The sequence below is a fragment of the Taeniopygia guttata genome, chromosome 6, assembly GCF_048771995.1.
Source record: "Taeniopygia guttata chromosome 6, bTaeGut7.mat, whole genome shotgun sequence".
NCBI lineage: Eukaryota > Metazoa > Chordata > Aves > Passeriformes > Estrildidae > Taeniopygia > Taeniopygia guttata.
The window spans coordinates 23,409,166-23,435,280 of record NC_133031.1 but is presented as its reverse complement, the minus strand read 5'-3'; the positions used below and the strand labels follow the sequence as shown (position 1 = coordinate 23,435,280).

General features: G+C 37.0%; 1 protein-coding gene across 2 annotated transcripts in view; it reads left to right on the top strand.

The window, feature by feature from the left end:
• Positions 1–26,115, top strand: part of LCOR (ligand dependent nuclear receptor corepressor) — a 63,411-nt gene that overhangs the window by 12,355 nt on the left and 24,941 nt on the right. For both annotated transcript variants that reach the window (XM_030276247.4, XM_030276248.4), the window contains exons 2-3: positions 17,906–17,971; positions 18,388–18,467. In XM_030276247.4, the coding sequence (XP_030132107.1) occupies positions 17,906–17,971; positions 18,388–18,467 (146 nt within the window). The remainder of the gene's footprint in view (positions 1–17,905; positions 17,972–18,387; positions 18,468–26,115) is intronic.

Genomic DNA, 26,115 nt, shown 5'->3' with positions numbered 1-26,115 from the left:
TAGGACAGCAAAGGGATGTGCCTAGATAGGTTCTCTGATTTTTTTTTTTAAAGGAAATTAACAGAAAATGATCATCAAGAATATCTAACAAAATTACTGTTGGCTTTTGAACCGTGAGTTATTTTTTGTCCAGAATTAAGTTAAACATTGTGCTATTTTTTAAACTGTATTGCATGACATTAAGCAAGTTTCTAGAGGGTCAGATTTCTGAAAAGGCGTGAAATTACTCTCTTTGCAGTATCACTCTTTTGGTGAAAAATATTGAAATGTATTGATTAAGTTTATATACCCTAGAAGGGATGTTTGGTGTTTGTAGAAGATGCTATAGGAAACATTCAATAGTCTTTTTTCCTTTTTAAAATAAGGGAGAGATTATGCTAGAGCAACTGTAATGAAGCATTTCTCCCTGATATTAAAGAAACTGCAAGTCCAAATTTTGGTCCTTGCCAAACTGCAATTTAGTGTTACATTTAGAGTAGATACAGGTTTGGGCAATGACTCCTACCATAAGTTCTGAGAAATCACAATTGTATGTCTTTTAACCTAAATGAGCAGTATGGGAGAGTATAGTTGTTTAATGCTGGCCAGTATGTAAGATTATTCAGGAAACATTTTGGTTTCACCACAGGTAAATAGAATATGTGTCCAAGGGATGCATAGCAGTAAAAATGAATTTCTGTATAAAAATACAGTTCATGGTTGCACAGCAGTTTTTACTGTCATATAGATTTAAAATGCTGCAGGAGAAGGGTGATCATACCATTCCCTTTGTGCCACTGACCTCACTTTGTGTAAATGTGTGCTGGGTTGGATCAGGAAACTGATCCCTGAACCATCTTGTTGTGTTACTGTGCAAATGTGAGATGAGTGAGCATCTGGGGGGGGTGGGGAGGATGAGTGGGATCAGCTCTTTCAGCGGAGAGGTGGATTTATCACGGATTAAAGTGCCAGGTGATCAGTAATCATAGCTTCAAAACATTGGAGACTTGCTGCAGAATGAACTTCCGTGTTACAGTAACCTTCAGTTTGCAGTAGTCTGTCTTCTAGTGACTTGGGATAAGTGAATTGTGGAATTTTGTATTTTCTTACTCTGCTTCTCATTGTTAACAATTTTTGTACAGTATATTTTGCAGTCATACATTTTACATGCATTTTACATGCATTTTACTGCTGTTTAATTTTTATCACCCTCCTTTAATGCACTTGAGTCAGGCAAGCCTCATTTTACTCCTGATGCTGCCTTATTAGTCAATGTGCCTTAAGTTACAGTAAGTCTTGAGCAGATGAAGATCTTTATTGAATATGTTTTTCATAAAAATTAACAGGAAGTTATAGAGAAACTGATGCTGTAATTGGGACATTAGGGTCATCACTAGTTAGCAAAAAGTGTTTTTCAGGGATGAAAACAGCTGAATCTGTCTTTATATGCCCTAGTATTCATTCTCATAGATACTTCCTTGCTCTGGTTCCTTTGACATAATGGTAGTCTAAATTCTCCTTTTGAACTAGAGTCAACACATTTTTGAATGTTGGCCTAAAGGAAGGGATTCTCTTTACCTCTTTGGGTAATCTGTGTATTTGGGCTTTAGCAAAATGACAACAATATCTGCTAGGGTACCTTACACTTCAGGTTTATGATGCCAGTTAGGGAGGTGGGCCAGTGCTGAAACAGCTTGTTTGGGGTCAGTGTTCTCCCAAAGAGCAGGGGCAGTGGGTTTCTAGCCTCTAGAACCTCCTGGACCTCAACCCCTCATTACACCAGACTTCAGAGTGTTCTTGGTCTAGTGCAGTATCTTCCATTTTCACTGGAAACAGTCCCTACCACAGAGGGATGCATAGGTTTGGGCTGGGCTTTTTATGTGGTCGGTCAGTCAGGATGCATATTCAGCGTGTCTACTGGTTTAGGGATTTTGTGTTAAGACAAGGTTTAAAACTGTCATAGGGCTTGCTTTCAAACGGGAGTCCTTAGGGAGGAAAAGCAGATAGAGCTAAGGGCAGTTAGCACTTGTGCCGAGTTCATCTGAGATTCATCAGCCAGCAGCTCTTGATGGCTGACCAAGAAGTATGACAGGGCTGTCAGACCAGCCCTGTGTTCAGGAGAGAGGACTGGAGCAAGATCCACTCCCCGCTAACACCTGTCTGCTCATTCAGCAGTGGGTCCCGTTGCCTTCCATAAGAGCTGTGTGGTCTGTGTGCTGGCCTCTCCTGCAGGAGCAGGGGTCTGTCCTGCTCCTGTGTATCTCACCTGTTCTCTGCAGCACACTGTGCCAAAACCTATGGACCATGGAATATTGTTGACTCTATCTCCTTTCTGTTTTAATAGGCCTTCATTTTCCAGCATCTTTACTGTAACATGCATGTCTCATGGTTTTCATTTGCAAGGAGTCCAGTGGAGTTACACATCTGACAAACTGGAGTAATTGCATGCTGTTCTTTAACAGACTTTTAAGCAGCAGCTACGCTTCTACTTCTGAAAAGAAATTATCTGTGCTTTGCTGGCTATGCTTTTCATGATGGCATTAAGTCATCTCTTTGTATGGCCACTTACACTTTTGCCCTTATTGGAATTGGGATTCCAGGCTAGTTAAACCTTTGTCTTAACCCTGAACCCCCATTCTCATGCAAGGTGAATTTTTGTAAGTTACTGCTTAAAAAAAAGAGAGACATGAGGGCATTGTGTGTAAAACCACTTATCCTTTCTGCAGTCTCATGAACTTCTAGCAGTGTAACTGATGCAGTGTAGGAGTAGGAATGAGTGATGGAGTAGAGAAGGAAAGGGCTGCAAAACCTGCTGTTGCTACTGCTCCGGAGACTGTGCTTTGAATCTGTAAGGTGATTGGCTTTTGCCTCGATGACGCTTGCCTCATGCTAGAACTGGTGTTTTGAAAGCAGCAAAAGATTACAGAGATACTTTGCTAGTGTCCTCTGGTGCAAAATCAGAGATTAATTTTTGTTACGTCTGAAGCCTTGCATCTTCCTGAAATACACTGGGTTCTTCAATGAGATTGTGATTCTTGGTTCTGTACTGTCTTTATAGTTTGAACTAATTTAAAACCCAACCTATGTTTCATGTACCTTTGGCTTGAGGGATACCTGGCAACTTGTTGTTTAAATCTCCATTGAAATATGCAGGGCTAACCAGTTTCTGTCACAGATGAGACAAACTAGTAGGAGCTGTTTTGTTCTTGCCATCACACCACAAGCAGCAGCTGAAGATGTGCCTAGGATGACTTATTTCAGAAATCACATAGCTTAGCAGTTGTCAAGAGGAGGGAAAACCTTCGGTCTCCTGTTTGCTTGTGATGATGGGATGCACAAACTGGAGCATAAGTTTCTATGCTGGAGCTTCTCCTAATATTCAGCAACGTGATAGGCAGGTAAAATGTGGTAAAATGTTGAACCTTTTGGTTTGGGATGTTGGTTTTTTGTGTTGTTTTGGTTTTGCTTTTTTTTCTCTGTGGAATGCCATGAGTATAAAAGATCTACATTGCCTCATGCAACCCTTGTTACCAAGGGAAACAAATTCTGTAAAATTAGCCTATTTTGTTAATTTGGGAATGAATCAGAATAAATGGTTCTTAGTTTGTGTCTAGAAATATTTCTTAGAAACAAAGGCTTGACAATCCTTGAAGATGTATGCTGGTTACCGTAACTTTTACATTTACATTTGTCTGCTGTGGGTGGGGAGTCTCTTGTAGCCTTTCTAAAGGCAGAGTCCATGGTTTCCTCTTGTTATCTTTGCTATTAAACCTTGATAGTGCTGACATCTGCCTTGATAGATGAGTGAATGTCATTCTTGAGAAAAGTAAATTTAAGGCAAAAGTAAATGGTGAAGGATTTTTTTTTAATTCTTCTTTCTTTTTAGTAGTTGAACTAGCTGTTTTGGTTTATTTTCTCAAGGACCACAGGAATAAATCTGAACAATGCAAGGTTGAATTGCACCTGTAAAAATGGATTCATTTTCTTAGCTTCCTCCTGTTCTGCACAAAGCCACAAGCAGCAGAAGTACTGGAAGAGCCTGCTGCGTAGGCTTATGCTAACCGTATGTTAACTTTGCTTAAAAAAAATTAAACCCTACCTCCTGCAGAACTTGATTTGCCATTGAGAAGAGCTTTCCACTTGCTGGGCATGAAGGAGAATTTTTCAGTCCCTGGCAATTGTGCAGAGAGATGGCTATTGTTATTGGCTCAAAGACTGTAGAAAGAACTTTAATTTCCCTGCTCTGTTTGGTGCCTCTGCAACTCCAGACTGTCTTTCAGTGCAAATATTTAGCTGACTGTCCACTGTTGCCTCTTCTAGGTTCCTTTCATTTTACATTTTATTCCACTATCCTTGTGGTTCTTCTACATTGAGGGTTTGGAGTATTTTTCATGAGGTGTTTTTGTTTCCAAAGCAATTTTATTTTTTCTCTGGGTCATTTATGTATTTGTCTTCACTAATGTTTGCAACATCTCCGAACATAGTGAATTTACGCTGTGAATTTAACTAACGTGCTGTTTACCCTTTCTTCCAGATCCAGTTTCTGATCCTACTTCCCCATTTGGGAGTATGCAAGGGACAAACACATCTCTTTGCGTAGCTTGACTGGATATCCCAAGACTAGGATGTTAGTATATTTAAACATTTCTTTTTGCATTAAAATGTTGCCAGTATCTTAATTGCATATAGACTATTATTTCTTAAATGTAATTAACTTTATTGGCATTATACTTATTCAGAAGCTTGCTGGTAAAAACATCCTGCAGTCTGACTAGTGCTTATTGGTGACTTTAAAATGGGTGCAGGAGTAAAAAGAATTTCAGGGTTGCTTTTTGAATGAGCTTATTTAGTGTTACAGCTTTACCACTCATTCTTGAAAGTGTTGGCTCTTTGTGTAATAAGATTAACTGTAGGTTAATCCATGAACATATAAAATCTTTAGACTATGTTCAAGATAGTTATGAAAGACCATTTCAGACTTCTGATTGCATGAAGAGAGATTTTTAAGTACTTGAAATAGTCAAATATCTATAGAAATACTTGCATCAAATAAGTGTCAATAAACCCCAAAATTGCACACTGAAGTCTTCTTTGATTTCCTGCATCGCAGGTCGTATAATTATTCTGGGACTCGTAAGGAGCCAGTTGTCTGGAAGAGTAAGCCTTATGCTGAGCTATTTTTGCAGATTTGATAATGCAGCTTTCTTAAAAATGTGTCTTGTGATTGTATCACTACTACAAAATGAGATATTGCATGTTTTCTGTTATGTAAGTAATTGTATGGAAATAATTAGCAATTCAAAGACAAAGTCAGCATTAACCTATGTGCTGTTTTGAAAAATGTTGGGTCTTTGACTTGACTACTCTTGGGAGTGCTCCATGTGTTCAACTACTACTGAATTTAATTGAATTACTTATTGAACACTAATATAAGCAAATATTTAAAATACTGAAGTCACTAGGATGCTGAATACAGTGTTCATTGTGGAGCTGTGGATTTTGCAGGTTCCTTTCCAGCCTTAGTTTTCCGTGTGCTTCTGTTATTTTTTCCCCTGTAAATGAAAGGAAGCTTCTCTTCATGAGGTTTGAATTTCTTTTGTTAAAACTGCTGCTGACCTTCTTGGCTGTGATTTTACAGTGATTAGATATAGTTTCTTTGCTTGGATTTTAATTGGTACTGTTCAGCTCTGTACATGGGTAATAAATCCAGATAAAATTGCAATTCGTCTTTAGCTTGGCTACTTTGGCAAAATAAGAACTAGTGCAAGTTGTTCTGCAACACTTGTTCTAGTATCCCACTGCATTTTGTTTTGGTGTCTGATTTCTTTCACTCATGCCTCGGGTATTATTGCTGTGGTTTTATAGAAAAGTGTGTTGCAGTCGCTACAAGTGTTCTAGAAGTCTAATATTCCTTGAACTTGGAAATATTTCTGGTGTCAAAGATAACTTTTTTGAAAAGCTGGCTATATTTGAAATAATTTTCAGATTACTTAAGATATGAATTGACAGTAGTGGAGAGCAGGGCACTCACATGAAGTAGTTATTAATGTCTTGCACACACAATCATCAGTAATTTACAGTTCCCTCTTTATGCCATACTTTGTTAATTACGTGTGCATGATAGTGTTTTTCTTTTAGAGAAGCTTATGGATGAAGAATTCTGTAGGGGAAAAAATGACCTTAAGGGAAAATATTTACAAAGTGTCATAGACATCAACAAACTTCGAATAGTTGTTAGTGCTACTGTCGACTTTTAATCCCTTACAATCAGATGATTAGGGTGTAGCCTGCTTAGTTTGCATCAAATTCCTTTGCTGTTTATATAGCTGTACTCCTGGCAGTTCCTAGCTGTGGATTAGGAAATCCATTTCTGAGATTTTGCTCTGAAGAACAATTAAGAAGTTACAAAAAGAGCTGCTTTGATTATAAATGGACGGTGATACTGATCTTAAAAGCTAAATCTTCTAGCAAAGCAGCACTCAAAATTGGGAAGGGTTTCTGTTGTTTCTTCTTATAAAGGTTGTACCAGATACTTCAGTTTCTGGTGAATTTAGCAATACAACAGAGTGGGCAAGCTTGAGAAGTTTCTGTATAGGTTACCTGGAAAATTTAATTCTGATTTGGAACAAAGGACTAACTTATTTGTAAGGCTGAATGATCTCCCAGTTTCTTCACTTGGCATCAAAGAATAGGTTTCAGATCTTCTGATCATCCTAGTGATGATAGTGACTTAATTCTTTGAAAGATCTGAGGGAGGTGTAGCAGGTTTACTAAGACCTTTTTATTGAGATACTAACTGTAAAATTAGAGCAAGACTGGCTGTTGTAGAAGTCTTATCTTAGGATGTTTTGTTTTTGTAACAGTTTGATGTTCTTGACTAGAAACCTGTAATTTGTTTAACTGTTAGCATATCATAAGATTCTGCTGCAACACAATGACATTGAGAAACTTAGTGTCCAGGAAGTAAGGGACTGCTGTCTTCTCTTAGATCACAAAGGATGATTTGAAGAAAAGAACTTCAACTAGATTGAAAACAAATGAGTGAGGATATAGGGTGGCCTCAACCAAAGTACAGTGGATTAAACATTTGACTAAAGAAGGCCAATTATATATGCTATATTTCAGCAATTCCAGAAGGTCTACAATAAATGAGATGGAGAAGACAGCAGTGTCAAAAAGCTGTACATAACTTCTTGGTTAGAGGAAGACTTAAAAATGAGATAGGAACTGCAATTACTATGTGTATAACTCAGGTGTAGTATAAGCTACTAAATATACCATTAGACACCAATTTCACTGTAGCTATCCAGAAAAGGTACTTGGGAATAACTTTGAAATCCTGAGTGGACATCATGAAATCTGTGTTCTCTATCATGTTACTTTTGCATCAACCAAATCCCAAGGGATCTTTTCAGGCTATGATCTTCTATTCTGATCCAGTAATTATTTCAGATATCTGTCTTTAATCTGAATAAGGGAAAGGCAGTCTGAGAGAGTGAACAACAAAGTTGGACAGATCTTGATCTCTGCAGTGTTGTTTAAGATGTCCTTCCCTGGTCCTGCCACTTGTTCCTGCTGCTGTAACTGGATTAGGCCAGGAAATTGTTCCAATCTAGAAAAAAGGCAAGCAAAAATTATTATTTTTTAAAATCTTCTGTATGTTCTTATGTAGTAATTTATATGTACAGTCAAAAGTGTGATTAGAAATGCTGATGGTTAAGCAGTCTGAGGTCAGCTTACAGAATTGGTGATGTGTGTCTGAAGCTAAAGGGTTAGTAACACTCCAAGGGTTGCAACATGAAATGAGGTAGACATGATGTGACATCAAAAGAGAGAGAGAGATTTATCAGTCACTTGCTCTTTGGGAAAATTTCACTAAACCCGAAAGGTCAAGCTTTTTTACAGCTATTTACTGTGGATTTCTGGCATCTGAGTGTAGTTATTTTTTTAGAAAAGGTTTACTGTTCCTCGTCTACACTGAGTAATGTTCCATCACATCTGGCAATTTCAGTTCCCGCAGTTAATTTCAGCACCAAATTGTTTTTCTGCTGTAATATTTTGTTACAAAGTTGTCAGCAGCTGTGCTGATTCTTTTCTGTTTCCAGAGGAATATCAGGGCTTGCAGTTTCTTTAGAGCATAGGCATAACCCGAGGTATGACTGAAGGACAGCTTAATAATATTTCTGTTAGTATTTGGTTCTGTTGACACAAGAATAACAACAGTAATACAGCTGTATCTTCCTTGCTGTATGCAAGACTAGTCATGTGCTTACTTTGTACCTTTGTGTTCTTAATACTACTGCTGTGCAAACAACTATAAAGCTGGAGAGGATTGTTAGGCTTAGTTTTGCTTCCTTTGGGTTTGCACCTTGTGTTGTAGACTCATGGAATGATGCCTCCCTTGATGTATACTTGCAAATGTGACTTCAGTGATGACAATTAGTCATTATAACCTGCTCTGTAGCTGGTATAAATTCTGTGACTTTCAGTGTTAAGATACTCCTCTGTGTGAGTGGATTTTTTTCCAGGGTTTTTGTACAAGGTATTTAACTTGTGACTCTCTGCCCTGTTTTCATTTACTCTTTCATTTTTGTGTAGCTGCCTGTATCACCTTCTGATTTTGCCTAGATCATCCTTCCCTTTGAGACAGAACTGAGCTGTCCATCTGAAAAAGCTAAGGATACTTTTCTAGCACGTCTGCAAAGCCTTCTCTAAACATCACATGTGCTTCATATTCACTATAGTCATGATTCAGCTTTCTTTCCATAATCTAGAGCTTGCTTTGCTTTTGTTAGTTTCTTAATCAGAATTTAGATATACTCACTGGTGTAGTGAAGTAATCACTTGACTTAATAGTGTATCATTGCATACCGTAAGATTTTTTCAGGATGCTGTGAGCTAGCTGGAGTCAATGTGTACTGTTCATTGAGGCAATTATGTAATGGCTTATTGTGGAGGTTTATTTTACACCAGACAGACTTACAATCACAAATAACAGAGTAAAAATGCTCTTGGCAATTTTTACCTTACAGGTAAGCTCAGTATATTCACCTCTCAACTCAGAAATGTTCAGCTGTTGTCATGGGTCTATTCATTGAAGGTCATCAGCTTTTCAATGATTGGTGGTATAATTGTTTCGTTTCCTAAACAGAATCACATTTTCATTCCCGATTACTAAATAGATCTAAAAAAATCTCTGTAGAGATGGTGAAAAGGATATCTATAACTTGAGAGCTGAAAGAAAAGAATAATGCATTCAGTTAATTCAGTAATGAATCATGGTATAAATGACCTCTTGTGGTAACAAAGTTGAAACTGAGTCACAGTGCAGGAGTTTTCTAGATCACAGATGTGGTTTGGTAAATGCTTTATCTGCTGGCAGTCTTCGTTTAAGTGGATTCTGCAGCTTGTACCTACTGTTTCTGGGCTGATTTTTAGCTTCGAATTATTTCAATTAATGTGGTTTGAGTAGGTGACTGTGTTGCAGACAGAGAACAATGTCAGGCAAAACTGAATTGCTGAGGAAAGGTAACCCTCTTCAAACAGGACAGTTGTGGAGTATGAAATATAGCTCATATCTCAGCTAGTTCAGTTCATCCTCTAATGCTTCTGCACTATGCCAATATCTCTTGAGGTTGGGATGAAAGCCACTGCTGTCCTGTGCTTCCACATAGACAGCTTCTGTGGGAGAGGGAGGGTTCTTCTGTGGTTTAGACTGACTTGGACCTCTGCTGTGGCAGGTTGTTCCTGATAGCATACCTGACCTGATCTGTGATATGAGCATTACTGTGGCCATGAAATAAAGTGGAGCAGAGAATTGATGCTGCTGGAAATCCTATCTTTTCCATGGGAGGCATTTTCCAGGCAGATCAATTTCATCCACTGCAAGGCTTTTCTTAAGTTTGTGCCTTAGGAACATGGGACATGGGGATAAACAGTGGTAGTTAATGAATGCCACCTTACCTTTGCTTGGGAGTGAAGCATTAACAGATTGTCTCCAATAGGAAAAAAGTTTCAAGGTTTTTATTTTGCTAAAATAAGTAATGCAACATGGTTAAAAAAAAAAATAGCCTCAAGTTTGAGAAATGTTTGGGTCTCCATAATTTGGTCCATGCTGATTCGTGCTAGTGTGCATTCTCATTCTTGAGATATTTGACTCTTCTAATCTGTTTGTAAACTTCCTAGCTAGTTCTTACAGTTTCTTACCAGTGAAAGTTGTACCTGGTTGCCTGGTGGAACTCCATACCTGGAGATGAGCAAATAAGAGCACTGACTTTGAACTGAGATACTGAAAAACAAATTTCACTTCAATTTTTATTTTTTAAAATTTATATGTTTGAATTTTAATTTAGTTAAGTTCTTTTAAAAAAATTGAAGATCCTATTCTACCATTAAATAAACCCTGTATTTTTTAAGGCTGTATAGAAAGTTGTAATTCTTTGTCATTTTGTGCTGTCAGTGTTTTCTGCTTTATTTTTAAGGTAAAAAAATGCAAGTATTTACATGAGAGGATTCCAGTTAGGTCCTGCATTAGTGGTGACTAGCTATGACGGAAACCAGTCTCCTGAGTCTCCAGATATTGAGTTAAAATGTAAGCCAGAAACCCACAATCCCCGAGTTGAACAACTAGCCAGATTAGTGGTGCAGTATCTACAGATTGGAACATCCTTTCACTCCTGCAAATCCATATGAAGATTGCAACTCTGCCTTCCAGAACAATTGATGTATCCTGAGGGGATCTTGAGACAGATATTGAAATGTCCTTAGCTTTTCTTGAATTCTTCTTCTGAGACTTTTGATTGGAGATAAGAAGTTTGCATGCCTTTGTGTAATTTTCTTCTTGGTATCAGATCACACACACAAAAATATTCCTCGTGGGAGGGAAGCAGGAGATGATCCATATTTTGCTATACTCTGCACTCTGGCAACAAGCTTTATAACTTGTCACTTCTGGTTTTTTGGGGTTGGATTTTCAGTTGTAATCAGTGATAACCTGCCAGTTAGAGTGCTAACATTGGATGGAGAGTCTCCTGTCTCTATTTCTTGTACTGTAACATAAGCTGATAGTTTGCTTTGCTTCTGTGCTCTTCCTTGTAGAGCAGAGAGATCTCCCCTGTTCTAGGGTATTTGGCATGGCACTTTTCTGCTGTGAAGGCAAGTGCATTGCGGCTCTGTAGTTCTGATATGTAGCTGTTATGCTGTCATATTTAGCTCATTAAATTTTAAATGCCTTGCTGTGAGTTTGGGATTGCATCAGAGAAAATGTTCTTAGACTTGATTCTCAGAGGAAAAGGAATAGCTTGGTTGAGAGGGATGTTTAGAGAGCAGAGTGAGGATGGTCTGCTGCAGCTTTTTAATTAAAATTCCAATGCTAGTTTGTAATTTTTATAAAGTTCTGCAGGGTTGATGGTCAGTCAGAAGCACTTCTATCAATAGTTCTTGTAGTTTTTTTCTGCTTTTTTGATTTCTCAGATTACTGCTGTGGTAAGTTACTGCAACAGTGATGTAGTGGCTGTTAGGCAGAACATGCACCTTGTTTGCTTCTTGATTACTTCAAATGAAGCTTCTCTACTGGAGATGCTCTTCTACAGTGAATAAAACATTATTCTAAGGCCAAAGAATTCTTTTTGTCTTGAGCTCCAAGGGCCTGTTTAGGGGCCTCAGCACATAATATTCCCTATTCTGTCTTGAGAACAGAAGATGTTTTGGTGCAAAAAGCTACAGAAGAGCTGTGTGTTGCTATACAGAACTTGGTTATATCTGTTCCTTTAAACAGTCTTAATATCCTGAGTTATTTTCTTGTGTGCATGTGTCTATATTGCTCTTAAAGAACCAGGTTGATATTTAAGGTCCTCATAACCCTCTGGAGCAGGAGTGTCTGCAGTGAGTCCCTGAACAGTGCAGTTTCATTAACAAAAATGGGGAAGCATGAAATTTGAAAAATTGGTTGAGATGCGCAGCTTTTACTTTGTTCCCCAAGAAGCTAAAGCAAAGTTGATTTAACTTGTATTTGGAGTCCTTAATTGGTCTCCATGCAGATAACGAGATCTCTCATCATAGGTGGATGGGAGTTTCTTTTATTTTGTTGCATGAATAAAAGAATATTCACAACTTATAATTATATGCATGTCATGAGACTTAGTGTATATTAATAACTGTCCTGTGACTTTTTTCCACCTCCCTTGTTGCATGGTCTTGCTTTTCTATTAAGATGCCTATGACTGAAACATTCCAGTTTAATAGATTTTTGTCCTGGAAGAGACAGAATTCCCGTGTTACACATAGAGTGTAGGATTTTTCTGAATTAATTCCTGCTTCAAATCCCATAGCTATGGATAAATATAACCAATCTTGACCAGAAAATGTAGGCATGAGAAATCCAGTAAAAACCTGATGTGATGGTGGTGGCTCTTGCTTCAAACTAGTTAATGAGACTCCTAACATGATGAATCCAAGTGCTGGGGGAGAATGAAAGTGAAATAGATCTCAGCAACCAGCCTGTGCTCTCCTAAATAACACCTTCAGAGTCCTAGAGTAGGGAAAACGATGATCCAGTCCTAGGGGTGCGTGTCTTGTGTCTTCAATTGGACCCTTATAAAATTAAAGAGTGTCTTATGTCTGGCTGAGTTTGATCAGCTTCCACTTTCAGCTGCTGTATATAGGTATGTCTTTGAGAAACTGTTTTTCCTGTTCCTAGATGTGTGATTTGTGGCTTTCTCCATTCCCCCTACCCCCCTTTCCAAGTAGTGTTTAATTGCATTTGCTTTCGTAAGCAACCTATGTGACCTGGGCCTTTTGTTAATTGCTGCTCTTCCTGTCTTTGTAGCTCCTGCAAATTTAGTGACTGCTTTCTTACAAGTCACTGGCTAGGGCTGAAATGGCAAATGGCACAGGGCCAAGAACCAGTACCTGATGGACCTTACTGCCAGTAGTTTCTCACTGCCACCAATGTTTCAAGAGCTGTTACTTAATTGATTACTGATTATTTGTATTTATTTGACTGATTCTCTTTTTCTTTGGTTTGGCTTAGGTTTTGTTTTTTTTAATATCTGGTTTTAGTCAAGATGTATCATGCCAGCCCAAAAGTCTAAAATATTATATCAAATCAGTGGTTAATTAAAATTCTAGTTTTGTAAGACTCTAATGAGAATTCTTGTAAGCCTATGTTGATTGACACAATTTTTGCTATCAATTCCTGAGAACTGTTAATTGGTTTTGAAAACCTTTACCAATTTGATACCCCAGTACTAGCTTGTTTAATGTTGTGACATTTCAAAGTGGGTTTTTTTTTCCCTTTTTTTGAGCCCATTGGGGCTTCCACAATATTTCAGGACTTTCAGGAATTAAACACTGCTGCAAATACTCTGAGTAACTCACAGAAAGAAAACCAGCACATGTCTATTGAATATTAATATTAATATTATTAATATTAATATTATTAACTTACAAATGTTAGTAACACCACCTTGATAGATTTTGTTGAATGCTTATATGCCATTCTATTGAATGTTTTGTAGTATACCATACTCTTACATATATTAGCTAAAAATCCAATCTCTGTGTCTTGGTTTTGATTTTATCTTTGCTTACTTTTAATCTTCTCTCTGACTTTTGCAACATTTCTAAGTTTTGATTTATCTTTTCTCTCTGAATCTTCCTGGCCATCATCCAACCACTTGTCTCTTTGTGCTTTTACTCCTAGTCACTTGGGTTTGGGTTTTGTTGGTTTTTAAATCTTTTTCCCCCATTTAGCAGGTCAGGTTTTTTTCCCCCATGGTTTTGATGGTTTCTAATATGTTCTTATATAGTTAAGAAATTTAAACAAAATATATAGGCAACTAATGTCTTAAGTGACTTGACTAAATTTCCAGCTTTTTGAAGTTGTCCTTTTAATGTGCAAATTGCTATATATTTGGCTGTTTATTATAAATAAATGCTGATTAATCACTTCTCTTAATTTCTATTGTGACTGCAGTTGGTCCATTGCAGTTGGATTTGATCCTTGTGGATCACTTCCAGCTGTGGATATTCTGATTCTGTGGTTCTGTGACCTGCTGTACTTAATTGCTGGCCTGGGTGGTACTCATTAAGTCTATTGAGGTTTAGTTTATAAATTGATATTCACCAATTAAATTAATACGCACAGATAAGTGCTGAGGAGTTGACAACTATGTATGTTGGTTTTAATTTTCTGGCCTTGCTGTGTTAATTTTTTTTTTTAGTCATTAACAATTTATGTAATCATACATTCAGAGGACTTGTAGTCTGTGTTTTTTTACTACTCCCAAAATGATTTGTACCTGTAAGTTAAAGTCAAGCTTTACTGCTTTGACTAGATACATATCTAAGGCTGAATTTTGTAGTGACTATTCAGAGGTATATTTGCGCTGTGCTGTCTTGAAGGGGAAAAAAAGCATTGTTTGACATGCTAGGCTCTGTGTCAATGGCACTCCAGAAGTGCATCCCTATCCTTTTCTGAAGATCTTGCATTCCTGTTTTTGTAGTAGAGAATGTGTCTTTGGCTAATCCGCATTACTAGAGATGGCCAGTGACTTCTCTGATACTGTTATCCCAAGGAGCCTGGTACCTGCTTAATGATCAAAGGGCTCTCAGTTATAGGGGAGAAGATGACATGAGGGCCTACCTGGATTTATTTTTTTTCTTTGCAAAGGTTAAATTAAACTATTATATTAAATTGTTATCTTACACCATTAGCCATCAAACTACAATTACAGATTAAATTTATGACAAAATATTTGGTTACAGATGGGTAAATATGCCAAGAAATATGAAAATAAAACTGTTTAGGTTCAGAGACAAAACTAGTGAAAATTGATAATGCTGATCAAGCTTTTTTTTCCCCCTCTCCTCTTTAGTTTTAGTTTCTTTCCTTGCTACCCTTAGCAGAAAAATGGCACAATGTATATTCTGATTTTTATCAGAGGATGTTTTAGGGGATGCTTTACTTGTAGAGCTGACTGTTGTGAAATAGGAATAAGTGTGTAACAACCTCTGCATTTAAAAAGTTATTCCACCCGTGCTTCAGTACTGTTTTCTTTCTTTGTTCTGGGTTTTATTTTTTCTAATTCTTCACTTCCTAGAGAGCCTTCTGGAAGTGGAGAGATGTTTTACACTTTATAAATTCAGTTTTTTTTTTTTAATTCAAATATTTTTTAATAAATTCTTATACTGCCATCCCAAAAATGTTTTTCATTGGAAAGGTCACCAGTAAGATTTGTGAGAGTTAAATATGTGGCTTCTTTGATTGTGAAGAGCATATCAGAGATCTAAATACAACTGATATTGAACATCTAATCTGATACATAAATAATACTGATTTCTAAAATAGTGGAATTTTCTTTCTTTTTCTTTCTTCTAATTCTGTTATTCCTGCAACTTTTCCACTGGCTCTGCTCTTCAGCTGCTATGAACCATCAGATGCTGAAATACAGATGATGAAAATATAGAAACTGGAATTTAGCAGAGGGAGCCATGTTAATTTCTGTTCCATTTGAAATGCAGGAAAATATCATCTGCCAAATGGAAAAGGACAATCGGTGGGAAAAGAAATGTTCTTTTCAAGCTTCTAAGAGCAGTGACAATGGAGAGAAAAAATACTATAAAAAGTAGGCAGCTCCTTTTTCAAGATTTTGTTTTCAATGTATTCTGCATGATTAACTGTACACAGTTGCTCTTTTGGAGCCCTGAATGACTGAACACAACATCACAGGGCTTAAACTGCCTTTGCTGCATTGCACTTTGCATTTGGGGGGAATAGGGCTCAGCTTTATGGCAGTTTTACCAGTCTCTTAGTAGAATTTTTGAATACATTCATACTTCCCTTATTTGCCTTTTTTAATGTCAAACATTGCACATAAGATGTTCTGCTGTTGCTATGCAACTGCTAAATCCAATATTTAATATTAATAAAACCCGAGTGGCATTAGCATCACTCAGAACAGTGGGCTAGCAAACTACCATCGTACAATATCCAAGCTGTAAAACTTGGCAGGGACTTCAGTGTGCAATTGCATGCATGGCAAACTGTGGGGCATGAGTCACTGGCAGTTACTATTAAAAGATTGATGAGTTTGAGTAAAATTTCTGAAGTCTTTTGACTTTTATACATATATATATATATAATGTAAGTTTTAAACAAAAGGATCAAGCACAAGGTTGGTTAGCTATTTTCCTTAAGGTTTCATTTCAGAGTCAAATTCTGAGGGTCTCTACCCATATGTTAAAAACGTTATAAACTATTCAGAATTATAAACCTATGGGTCAATACCCTGATTCTCCTATTTTTCTTCTAGGTCAGGTTGGTCGGCCCTTTCCCACTGTTCCTGCCATTTCCTGAAGCCTGAATTGGCTTTTTTTGGAGGCAGTGCTACTTCTCTGCCTGACAAGGTGCTGTTCAATGGGATGTGTTTCCAGTTTCTCCTTTTCCACCTTGTTCCCTGATTTCTCCCTATTTCTCTTTACTCTTTGACTGTTATTTCACTTTTTTTTTTTTTTTTTTTTTTGGTTCTTGGTCCTTTCTGAGATTATATTTTTAGTGTTTTACCTCAGCAATGCTTTTGCCATCTAAATCATGTTGCACCCTGCAAATTCTGTAACATCCTGCATCTGATCGCTGAAGATTTTGGTGCACTGGCACTCTTGCTGACACCCAGAGGGTGAAACGCTAGTTGTCATTTCCTTTTGAAGACTGCTCTCCAAAACATAACTTAGATATTAGATCCAGATAAATTCAGAATTATTTTAGAATTACTGCTCTTTTGAAGTGTAATAAACTATTTCCTTCATAGTACACGATCATTTAGATTTTGACTGATATCTTAAAGATTGCCATTTTGGGTAGTTTATTTGTCCCTGATTCACCCATGCGAGTTTTTCTAAATTTAAGACCATTTTTTTGTTTCTTAATTTGTCTTTTTATTTCCTTTTCTGCCACTCAAAGACTCAAATAAGTAGGAGAAGCTAGAAGCCTCTGGCTGCTTGCAAATCATTCTTAAAGCTACAAAGCAAAAAGTATTGGAAGGGGAAGGAAGGGCAGGCAATATAGTAAGTTACAGTCTTGAATTTTTCTGATCATTCAATTTTTATAAATTTTTATAAGGTGGAATTTGTCTACCACCCTTAAAATAATCTTTTTACTTTTCATACTTACTCTGCTAACTTGTCTTCTCACAGTACTGGGTAATTAATAGCTCTGTAGACTTTTTACCGCCAGCAGGGGGTCAGTGTAACATTGATTGAACTTTTCCAAATAATGGCAGTAATTTTGGTGCACGTTTTCCCTCTTCTGGAACAAACTCAAATTGATTAGATTTATTTTAAGTAAGGTATAAATCATGGCATTGAAGTAAACTGGACTGTGTGTGTCTCGGTTGTGGATCTGTGATGGAAATTTCATTCCTTAGTGATATGGCAACTCTGAATCCTTCTTTTAATTTTCTCTCTTCAAAACTGCCATTCTTGAGGAAACACTGATTCTAATGTTTACTGAAATTCAGAAAAGTAACTGAATGTCACTGAGATGGAAGAATGTATTTTTTAAGTTGGGAAAATATATCTTCTTTCAGTTTGGAGGCTTAAATGAGAGTATTCTTATTTGTGTAGAAATTACTCGGTCATATTGTGGAACCTGCAGCTTCCTATGTTCTTTTCAAAATGGTTTATTTCGATGTTGTAATGTTCTATGTTTTTAACCTAGCTACTTAGAAAATTACCACAGTCAGTGGACTCTAGATTGTGCTATGATTTATCAGTAGTTCAGTCATCATAATTGACCTGTGTATCTTGTAATACTTGGAGAAAACGTGTTGAGCTCTGTTCTTGGAACAGATAAATATAGAACTGCTATTGTGAATATTGTAGTGACGTACTAATCTAGAAAGCTAACAATTGTTTTATTTGCTTTTAGGGTTTGAAAGTATTCTAGAAGGCCTGTTTGGACCTGGATTATTAAAAGATCTCAGTTTGTTTAAAGGTATTCAATCTCTATGTTTGTATCTTGTTCTGCATTTCTAATGACAGAAGCAGCCTCAGCTCTGCCTCTAGAAAATGTGTGTTACCGTGGTGATTTGTGCTTTTTTTTTCCCCTCCCCCAGGCAGTGCTCACAGTTAGTTTCATATTGGCTAAAATTACTAATGAGTGTGCGTTCATCTTTATGTAGCTGGGAGTGTATTTTGCAGTGGTCAGAAAAACAGATTTGTTGTGCATAGATAAAATGTATATAGTTTGGTAATCTGGGGATTTAGAAAAATGGCCGAAATGAAGCCTGAATCCTCAGAAAGCAGGCAAGAATGTTGTGAAACAGGTATTTAATTCAGCATTTCTCTTTTGGCTCCAGTTGTGTCGTGGTTTATGAATATGAAGTAATTTGCTATTCTTCTGATTTACAGACTGTGAGCCTGAAGGTGTTTCTGATTGGTCTTTTGATGAAAATTGTCTTTTCTGCTGCCTGAGAAGAGAAAAAGTGAAGGTAACAATGCAGATGTGTGAAGCTAGTAGTTTTAGGGGAGGGACAAAGGGAGGGGAGTTTGCTGCTCCTAGTTAACTGAATATGGAAAATGTGCAACCTCCTACCCCTTTCTTCTCTTTTGGAGAAAGGTTTTCTAAATTAAAATATGCAAGTTAATGAACAAACTTGCCTTTTCTCTGCAACTTTTTCTTTGTAGTATGTAATGCAGATGGTGGGTTTCTTTTTTTTTTTACCCTGTGCATTACCTCTTTCTGTTTGGTGTTTTTTATTTGTTTTGGGTTTTCTTGAGTTCTTTGTAAGGGATCTTGTTGGGAATCATTAAACCCTTCCCAAGGGAGCCAGACTGTGGCTTGTGCATGTTTGCTACAGTCAGATGATGGACTTACCTTCTGTATGGAAGTGTGGTCCATTTTAACAATCTAGAATCTTGTTCTGTATCTTGGAATCTTCTTCCCTGTAGGCTATATCCTTTTATTAAAGTGCTCTTCTGCATGGTAGTTTTTGTACTGTGCTTGTTCATAATGAAGTCAAAACCTAAACATGGACAAGTCAAGTTTGCCAACACAATAAACTTGCAGTTTATTTTCTTAAGGTGATTATAGTTGTATATAAAACCAAAGCTATGGTGCTATACTGATTATTGTTCAGCCCACATATTGAAATTGTGATTGTTCTGTAACATAGGAAGGATCATCTGTCTTGGCAAAACTTCATTTATTGGAATTTGTAACTACTGCTTCTTCCTGTGCAATGTAAAACAGCACCAGAATGGATCTCTATCAACTTAGGAACAAAACAAAAGTACTCTTTCCTCTGCAGCAGCTAACATGTAGCTGCATGGCTTGTCCAAAAAGGAAGTACCTTGTGGCATTGATATTTGCCATGCTGCCAGTTCATGTGTGTTTCTGTATTACAGCTTTTATTAAGGCAAAAGAGGACGTTTAGGAATGCTTGCATTTAGAACAGATGTAAGTCATAGTTATTTCATTGAGACTGACAGCAGGTAACATGTATGTATGCTTGTTGTGTAAAGAGTTCTGTCTTTTTTCTTACCTCATCTCATAAAAGAATAAAATCCGGTGTTAAGCACAGCTCTAGTTAAGCCATTGAATTGATTCAGAAATTAATTTTGTGGTTGGTGAGAGACTGGTCATAGTGTGGGCCAATTGGACAGTGTATGGGTAGGTATTCAAAAAGGCAGTCTTACTGCCCTCCAGCCACTCAGTCCATTCTGTTGGGTTTGGGTAGTTTGGCTTTTTGGCTTGTCTTTTTGTTTGTTTTGTTTTTGAAGGAATAATATGTGTCCTTTCAGGTCTAGGGGTTTTTTTGTGTGTCATCTGAGAGATGGTAGGATGGGAGTGCTTCCTTTCCCCTGTGCGTGCAGCAAATTGCTGCCCTGCTAGCACTGATATCATTAGCTTGCAATACAGAGTTAAATATGATTCTTTCATAAGAGCCTTCAAATAGTGTGAGTTTGACAACATCTTAATTTGAATTATAATATTAGAGACCAAGTTGTTGGAAAAAAGGTTGTAACTTAATTTGTTATTTAGCTAAATAATGGACAGTTTTCAGCTAATTTAGTTCAACTAAATTTGGGATGGTACTAGTTTATTTGACATCTCTTCCACTGAACATCTGGACTGATCTTTAATTCTTTAGGGAGTTGCAGGCTGTTCATGTTCATCCTCTCACCTTGTTTGGAAAAGAACTGGGCAGGGTGGCATGGTTTGGATTGGTGCTTGCATAAGTGCTGAGTTACAGAATGAAAAGGTCTGTAATTGATGCTGTAGCTGGGAGTGAGATAACCACAAACTATGTATTATGCTAGCATGTGGCTGTGGCTGGCCTGTTTTTTGGGGTTTTTTTGAGTACATAATTACCAATACCTTCTTTTGGATTTGTTGAATAATCAATGTACTTGATTTTCACCTGTGACATGTAGGTACATAGTGTAAGAAGTTCAAAACCAATAAATATCTTCAGGGTTTTTTTTCTAGATTTCATTTGCCCATAAGAATTACCTGTAACTTAGGAGACGAGTAGTTGTGCATAAGTAAAAATTAGTTCTGGACTTTAGGATGAGAATTGGGGGCCAGTATTAGTTTATTGGCAAAGCGGCTTACAGGGTAAGAATCTACATTAGCTGTCCCACTCTTTCAGTGATAGTTGTTACTGCTCTTGCAGGCAATCAAGTTCAATTACATGACTTCTTCAAAGGATGGAAAAACATCTGCTGAAGTATTCTAAAAAGATTAATTTATTTGTAGCAGCAGTTCTAATTGTAAATACTGAGCAAATACCTGCATTTTTTGGCAGTCAAAATACAGGACAGGTTTTGATAGAAAAAATGGACTTAAGTGTCTTCTTTGAAAGAGATCATAAAATACAGACAAAGTAGGGAGCCAGCATCTTCCCAGATATATTTTTCCCAAATCCAAAGGGTTATGTCCAGTAATGTAGAACTTCTAGAAACTGGATTTTTTCTTTTCAGAAAAATTGTGCAGAATACACAATTGTTTCTGTATGGTGTGATAGGATAATAGCTGGCTACCTGTAGTGCTGCTACCAGGTTATTAACATAGGTGCCTGTGTGCAGAAATGGACAGGTACCTTGAAAGACAAAAAAAAAAAAAAAAAATTTAGCAGCTCTGGCTGCCTCCATGAGGTGAGAGAAAGATTGGATTCTATGGGACCAAATCAGACAAAGTCACATTTTGGTAATTTGTGGTAATTCTTTATTGCTTGTCGTCTTTATCACTTTTCCTTCTAAAAGGTTGTGGTGCAGCAGAGACACATCACTTGTGATAGCTTGAAGTGTACTTGCCTTATCTCTTTTTAATTATGATTCCTAATTTTTCTGTGTGGTTTGTTAAGTAATCTGACTAAGCTGTGGTTACAGGAGAGATCTTTGGCTCCATGTAGAATGTTTGTATCAAATGAGGTAGTCTCTAGTGGCATTTCCTCATAGATGGAGATGAAATTTAGTTTAAGAAAGGCCAGAAGAAAGGAGAAACTGGAAAATGAATTCTTTAAGAGTATTCAGTTGAGCATATTCATGTGGAAAAGAAAACACTATTGTCTACAGTGACATAAAGCAATTCATGTGTGTTAAGAGAAAAAATGAACACGCACACATAGACACACAACTAATCTCATTAGTTGGTGAGAGCAGAACAAGAAGGAAGAAGGATAATACTCCTAAACACATTAACTATTTTATAGATATATTTAAGCTACAAAAATAGCAAGAGAGACAATGACTTCTAGGAGCATATTCTGGATTGTAGGCCGTTTGATGCAAGAAGATTTATTCTGGTCTGCAAAATTCTCTAAAATATTTGGGCTTTAGTGAAAGGACCTCTCACAATTCTTTAATTTGTGAAGAAGTGTGTTAAGGTACAGGATTTGAATAAGTTATTTTAAAATTCAAAATTATTCTGTTATAATTTGGGTTTTTTTAAAAGCTTGTAATTTTTTACACAAATCTGATGACCTTTGACTATGGAGGAACATAACCAGTAAGATATGAACTGTGATAAATGTCTGAATAATTCTGAAGAGAATTTATCACTCATCTAAAGCATTAACTTGTAGAATAATTGAAGATGGCAAAGGAAATGTCTGAAAATGAGTTGAAGTTGCAGAACTCTTAAAATTTTTGATGTCTTTAGAATGTGTTTAAGCCATTAAGCTGTGTACAGAGTTCTCTAAGTGTGCTGGAGCATGCTCTAAAACATTTTAAATGGATTTCATCACTTAAAAAACTCAAGCATTTAGACTGTCAGTTTTGTATTGTGCCATTTTAAAATAATTTGATATGGAGGCTAAAACTTGAAAAGATTGTTTGTGATAATCTCCAGATGTGTTTAGTAGTAATGCAGGGTTGCAGCTATTCTTGTGCATCAGTGTTAATTTAAGCATGTTGTGGTTCCACACCACAATATGCTTACTTTTATATTCCACTGATATATTTCTTTTCCCCCTACTATAGCTAATAAATGATAGTCAATAGCTATGGATCAGTTGTTTGTTTTGAATTTGATAAATATGATGTCAGTCTTCTTACTGTAAAAATATACATATTCAGTAAGTGAGGGAAGTCTTAAAACTGATTAAACCATCTGAATTTTTATTAATACTAAGCTGGGAGCAGTTGTAGATGCTTTAAAGGACATGCTCAGAATTAAAAATGATCTTGATAAATTAAAGAAAGACCTGTTTTGTCAAGCCACGAGTTACAGATGTCTTAAAAGTGACAGGATTGTAAAAGTAGTAAATGACTTTATGGACTCTTTCAAGAGAAGAATTTGTGTTAATACCAGGAGAGGAAAACCTGAATGCTGGTGAAGCCTCAAATGACCAGAGCATTTTGAGAGATGTAAGCAAACTGAGTAGAATTGAAATGAAAGCAATAAGAATGATACTCTCTTGCAGGTAGAAGGAAAGAAATGTCTGGTACCCTTAAAGCTTGTCTGCAGGAAATTGTTCTTCTTTGTGTTGGCTATGAATTAAAAAGACTACAATCTTAAGGAAAAAAAATCATTGGAGAAGACAACCTAGGGATGTTTTAACATTCCCTTCTTACTCAGTGTTCCTGATTTTTTGGAGGTACGGTGGGAGGCTGGATTTTATCCCTAGGGTCCATGGGTTGACCAGTCAACCATGGGTGGTCTCTGGGCAGCCTCCCTCCTTTTTCTCCCTGAAGATGGATAGGAATTATCTCATCCTATTCTGGCTTGTGGGCTCTTCCTATTCCATCTGTGTGTGTGCTGTGGCTTAAACATGAAACTGCTGTTTGCACATCTACGCAACAGCAGCCTGCATCATACAGTTCTCTTCATGTCAGCAGTTCAGCATTTGGAATTGCTGTATCAACATTTCCTACGAGGAGGCTCTCAGTGAGCATCCAGCACTAGTGCTGACGAGGCCAGGCTGCCCAGGACTAGGTGGTCTCGCAGGGTCATGCACTGACCTTGAGTTTTGAAAACCTGAGCTCTTTGACTTAATTACGTAGTTATGCTGTTTATTTTAATACAAAAAGAGCGAATGTGTATTGTTCAATAGAGTGATACTGCATGTTCACTGATGGATTTCAGGAATGCTCTGGGGCATGCTTCCCAACTAAAAAGAAGCACGAAGAGAATAGAAAGAATCCTGTGTTATAAATAATACCTAAAAGTAACTGATTGGTTATAAATACCCTGAAAAAAACGCCCAATGAAAATGCTATCTAGATATTATCGGGTTTTTCTTCTTCCTACTACCTGCATATTGTTACTGAAAACTTTGGTGTGATTTAGGACTGTAGAATGGGTAAACCTGAAAGTAATGGTTCTAAATAATGGCTACTGGGAAGAAATACTAGAAAATGTGGAAAAAAAAAAACCCAACAAAAAAAACCCCTAAAAATCAACAACCCCCCCCACCCTAAAAAAAAAGAAAAAAAAAGAAGAAAGAGCCAACCAACCAGACACTCCCAAACCAAACAAAAACACCTCACTTGTAGAAGCAGAATAGCAATCACAATCAAATACTTAGTGTGAAAGCTTGAATCTTCCTTCTAGGGTGAAAACACCTGCAGATTCCTGGAATAATTAAGGTACAATGGATAAGAAAACAATTAAAAACTTCAATAAACAGAACTATTTCCAGTATATTTTGTCTCAAGTAGTCAATGCTGTACTGAGGATGCCCAAAGACTTTTTTTTATTCAAAGTGCAAGGTTAAACCTGACTCTTTTACATAGCTGTATTTCTTTGTTTTGACGTCTTAGCATAAACACTGATAAAAACCATGCATGTAAGGAGATGCTCCTTAATTTGGGGGATAAAAATCAAGCATTGCCATTTTCTTGCTATTATTCCTCTCCTCTCCTGAATGCTGATCAAGAGATCCTTTACTAAGCTGTTCAACTGCATAAGCCACTTAGAATTTTTTTCTTCTGGCTGATCCCTTTTTCTGCATTCCTTCTCTACATAGCAAGTGTACAGCTTTGGTTAGCTTCAGTAGATTAAATGGTACTCTTTTTATGTTGCCTTTATATGAGTAATATAAAATACATTTGTTTATGGTGAGGCAGGGTGCTACTGGACTATTTTTCCACTGAGCTGTCAGGCTAGTATTTACAGTGTCTTGTTATAGATGTGGAAAGTGCTAGGAAGATTTGAAATGCATTGTGTTGGCCAAGGGTTGTTTTTATTTTAGGCTTCTTCCAGAGCTATAAGTCTGTTAAAGGGCAAGGTGTCAGATCAGGTTGGAAGGGTAATATTTCCTTGAAGTCTGAACTCTATTTGTCTCTTGAATTAAAAAGTTTTTTGTAATGGTTCATGGGAGTTTAGATAGAGGATGCCAATTAAAGCTAATGGATCTTATTTAGGCAAATCTCTGCATCAGTTTGCAGAGTTTCCTTTTAAAGCAAGCTTCTTTAGAGGCTTAGAAATCTCAATGATTATTCCAACATTTCTGTGTGCCTAGATTACTTATATTATTAGTTATTTTGCACATTTGCTTTTTATGCAAACTGATGAGTTTACTGTTATCCTGGTAATGTCTAAAAGATAATGGAGCTGATCTCAGACTCTGTCAATAACTAGGATAGATCCTGCAAAAGGCTTTATCAGATGCAGCAACACAAGAAGAGGATACAAGTGTGTTCTGTGAATTTCCACCCGAAGAGTAATATCTCTCCGAAGATATTTGTCTTGCTATCCATAAATAAATCTATTGTGAAATCATGTACAGATACTTAATGTATTTTAGTATCATAGAAGTACAACTGCATTTTCAGTGTGTTCATAAAATGCCAGTGAACTGCTACTGGTTACTGGTACAGGGATGCCTGGCACAGAGGTGGACACTTCTATTATAGCTGTCCATTCATTCAAATTTATATGAAAGAATTAAAATCTGTCTCAACAGAGGTTTCTCCTATGGGGGCAAGCAGGTTTCCACCTCTGGTATGGAAGAAAGCATCAGTTATTTTGTGAGGCCTTCATTTCTGCAGGCTTTTACCTTCACAGAATCAAAGATATTTTTACTCTCCTGTTACCTCTGTCATCACATGTTCCTTATATTTCTGTTTGTCATAGACTATTGCTTTGTCTCTGTACCCTGAGATAGTATCTCCCTTTGCTTTTGATGGAGAACTTTTTGGGAGCTGTTGAATCACAAATATGATGTGAAAGCTTGTCCATGTGGTTCAGGCCAGAGTCTACAGCATTTGGTATTGTTACCCTTAGCGTGCAGTTCGTGTGAGTGCTGTGTTCATTAATTTACTGTGGGCTTGTCATATAACCTTGCTTCTTAAACCTTGTGAAGTTGAGACAGCACAAACTTAAGAATTGCTTATTTTTCACTTACTGTGATTTAGAAATCAATTTCCGTTCTTCAGTTCTAGTCCCATGTGGGTATGAATCTGAAATCAACTTATACAGTAGAGGCCAAAAAAACAGATGCAGCCTACATGTTATGGTAACTGATACTTTGTAAAGGTTAACAAAACAAAACACTCCCTGAAGCCAAAGAGTGGCTGTGTATACATTCCTGCAGTAGGTAAATACAGGAATCTTTAATATAGCTTAAAATGAAAGTGGAAGGAGAGGGCCACTAAAGAGATTTTTCTTCTGAGCAGGAGCAAGGTATTAAA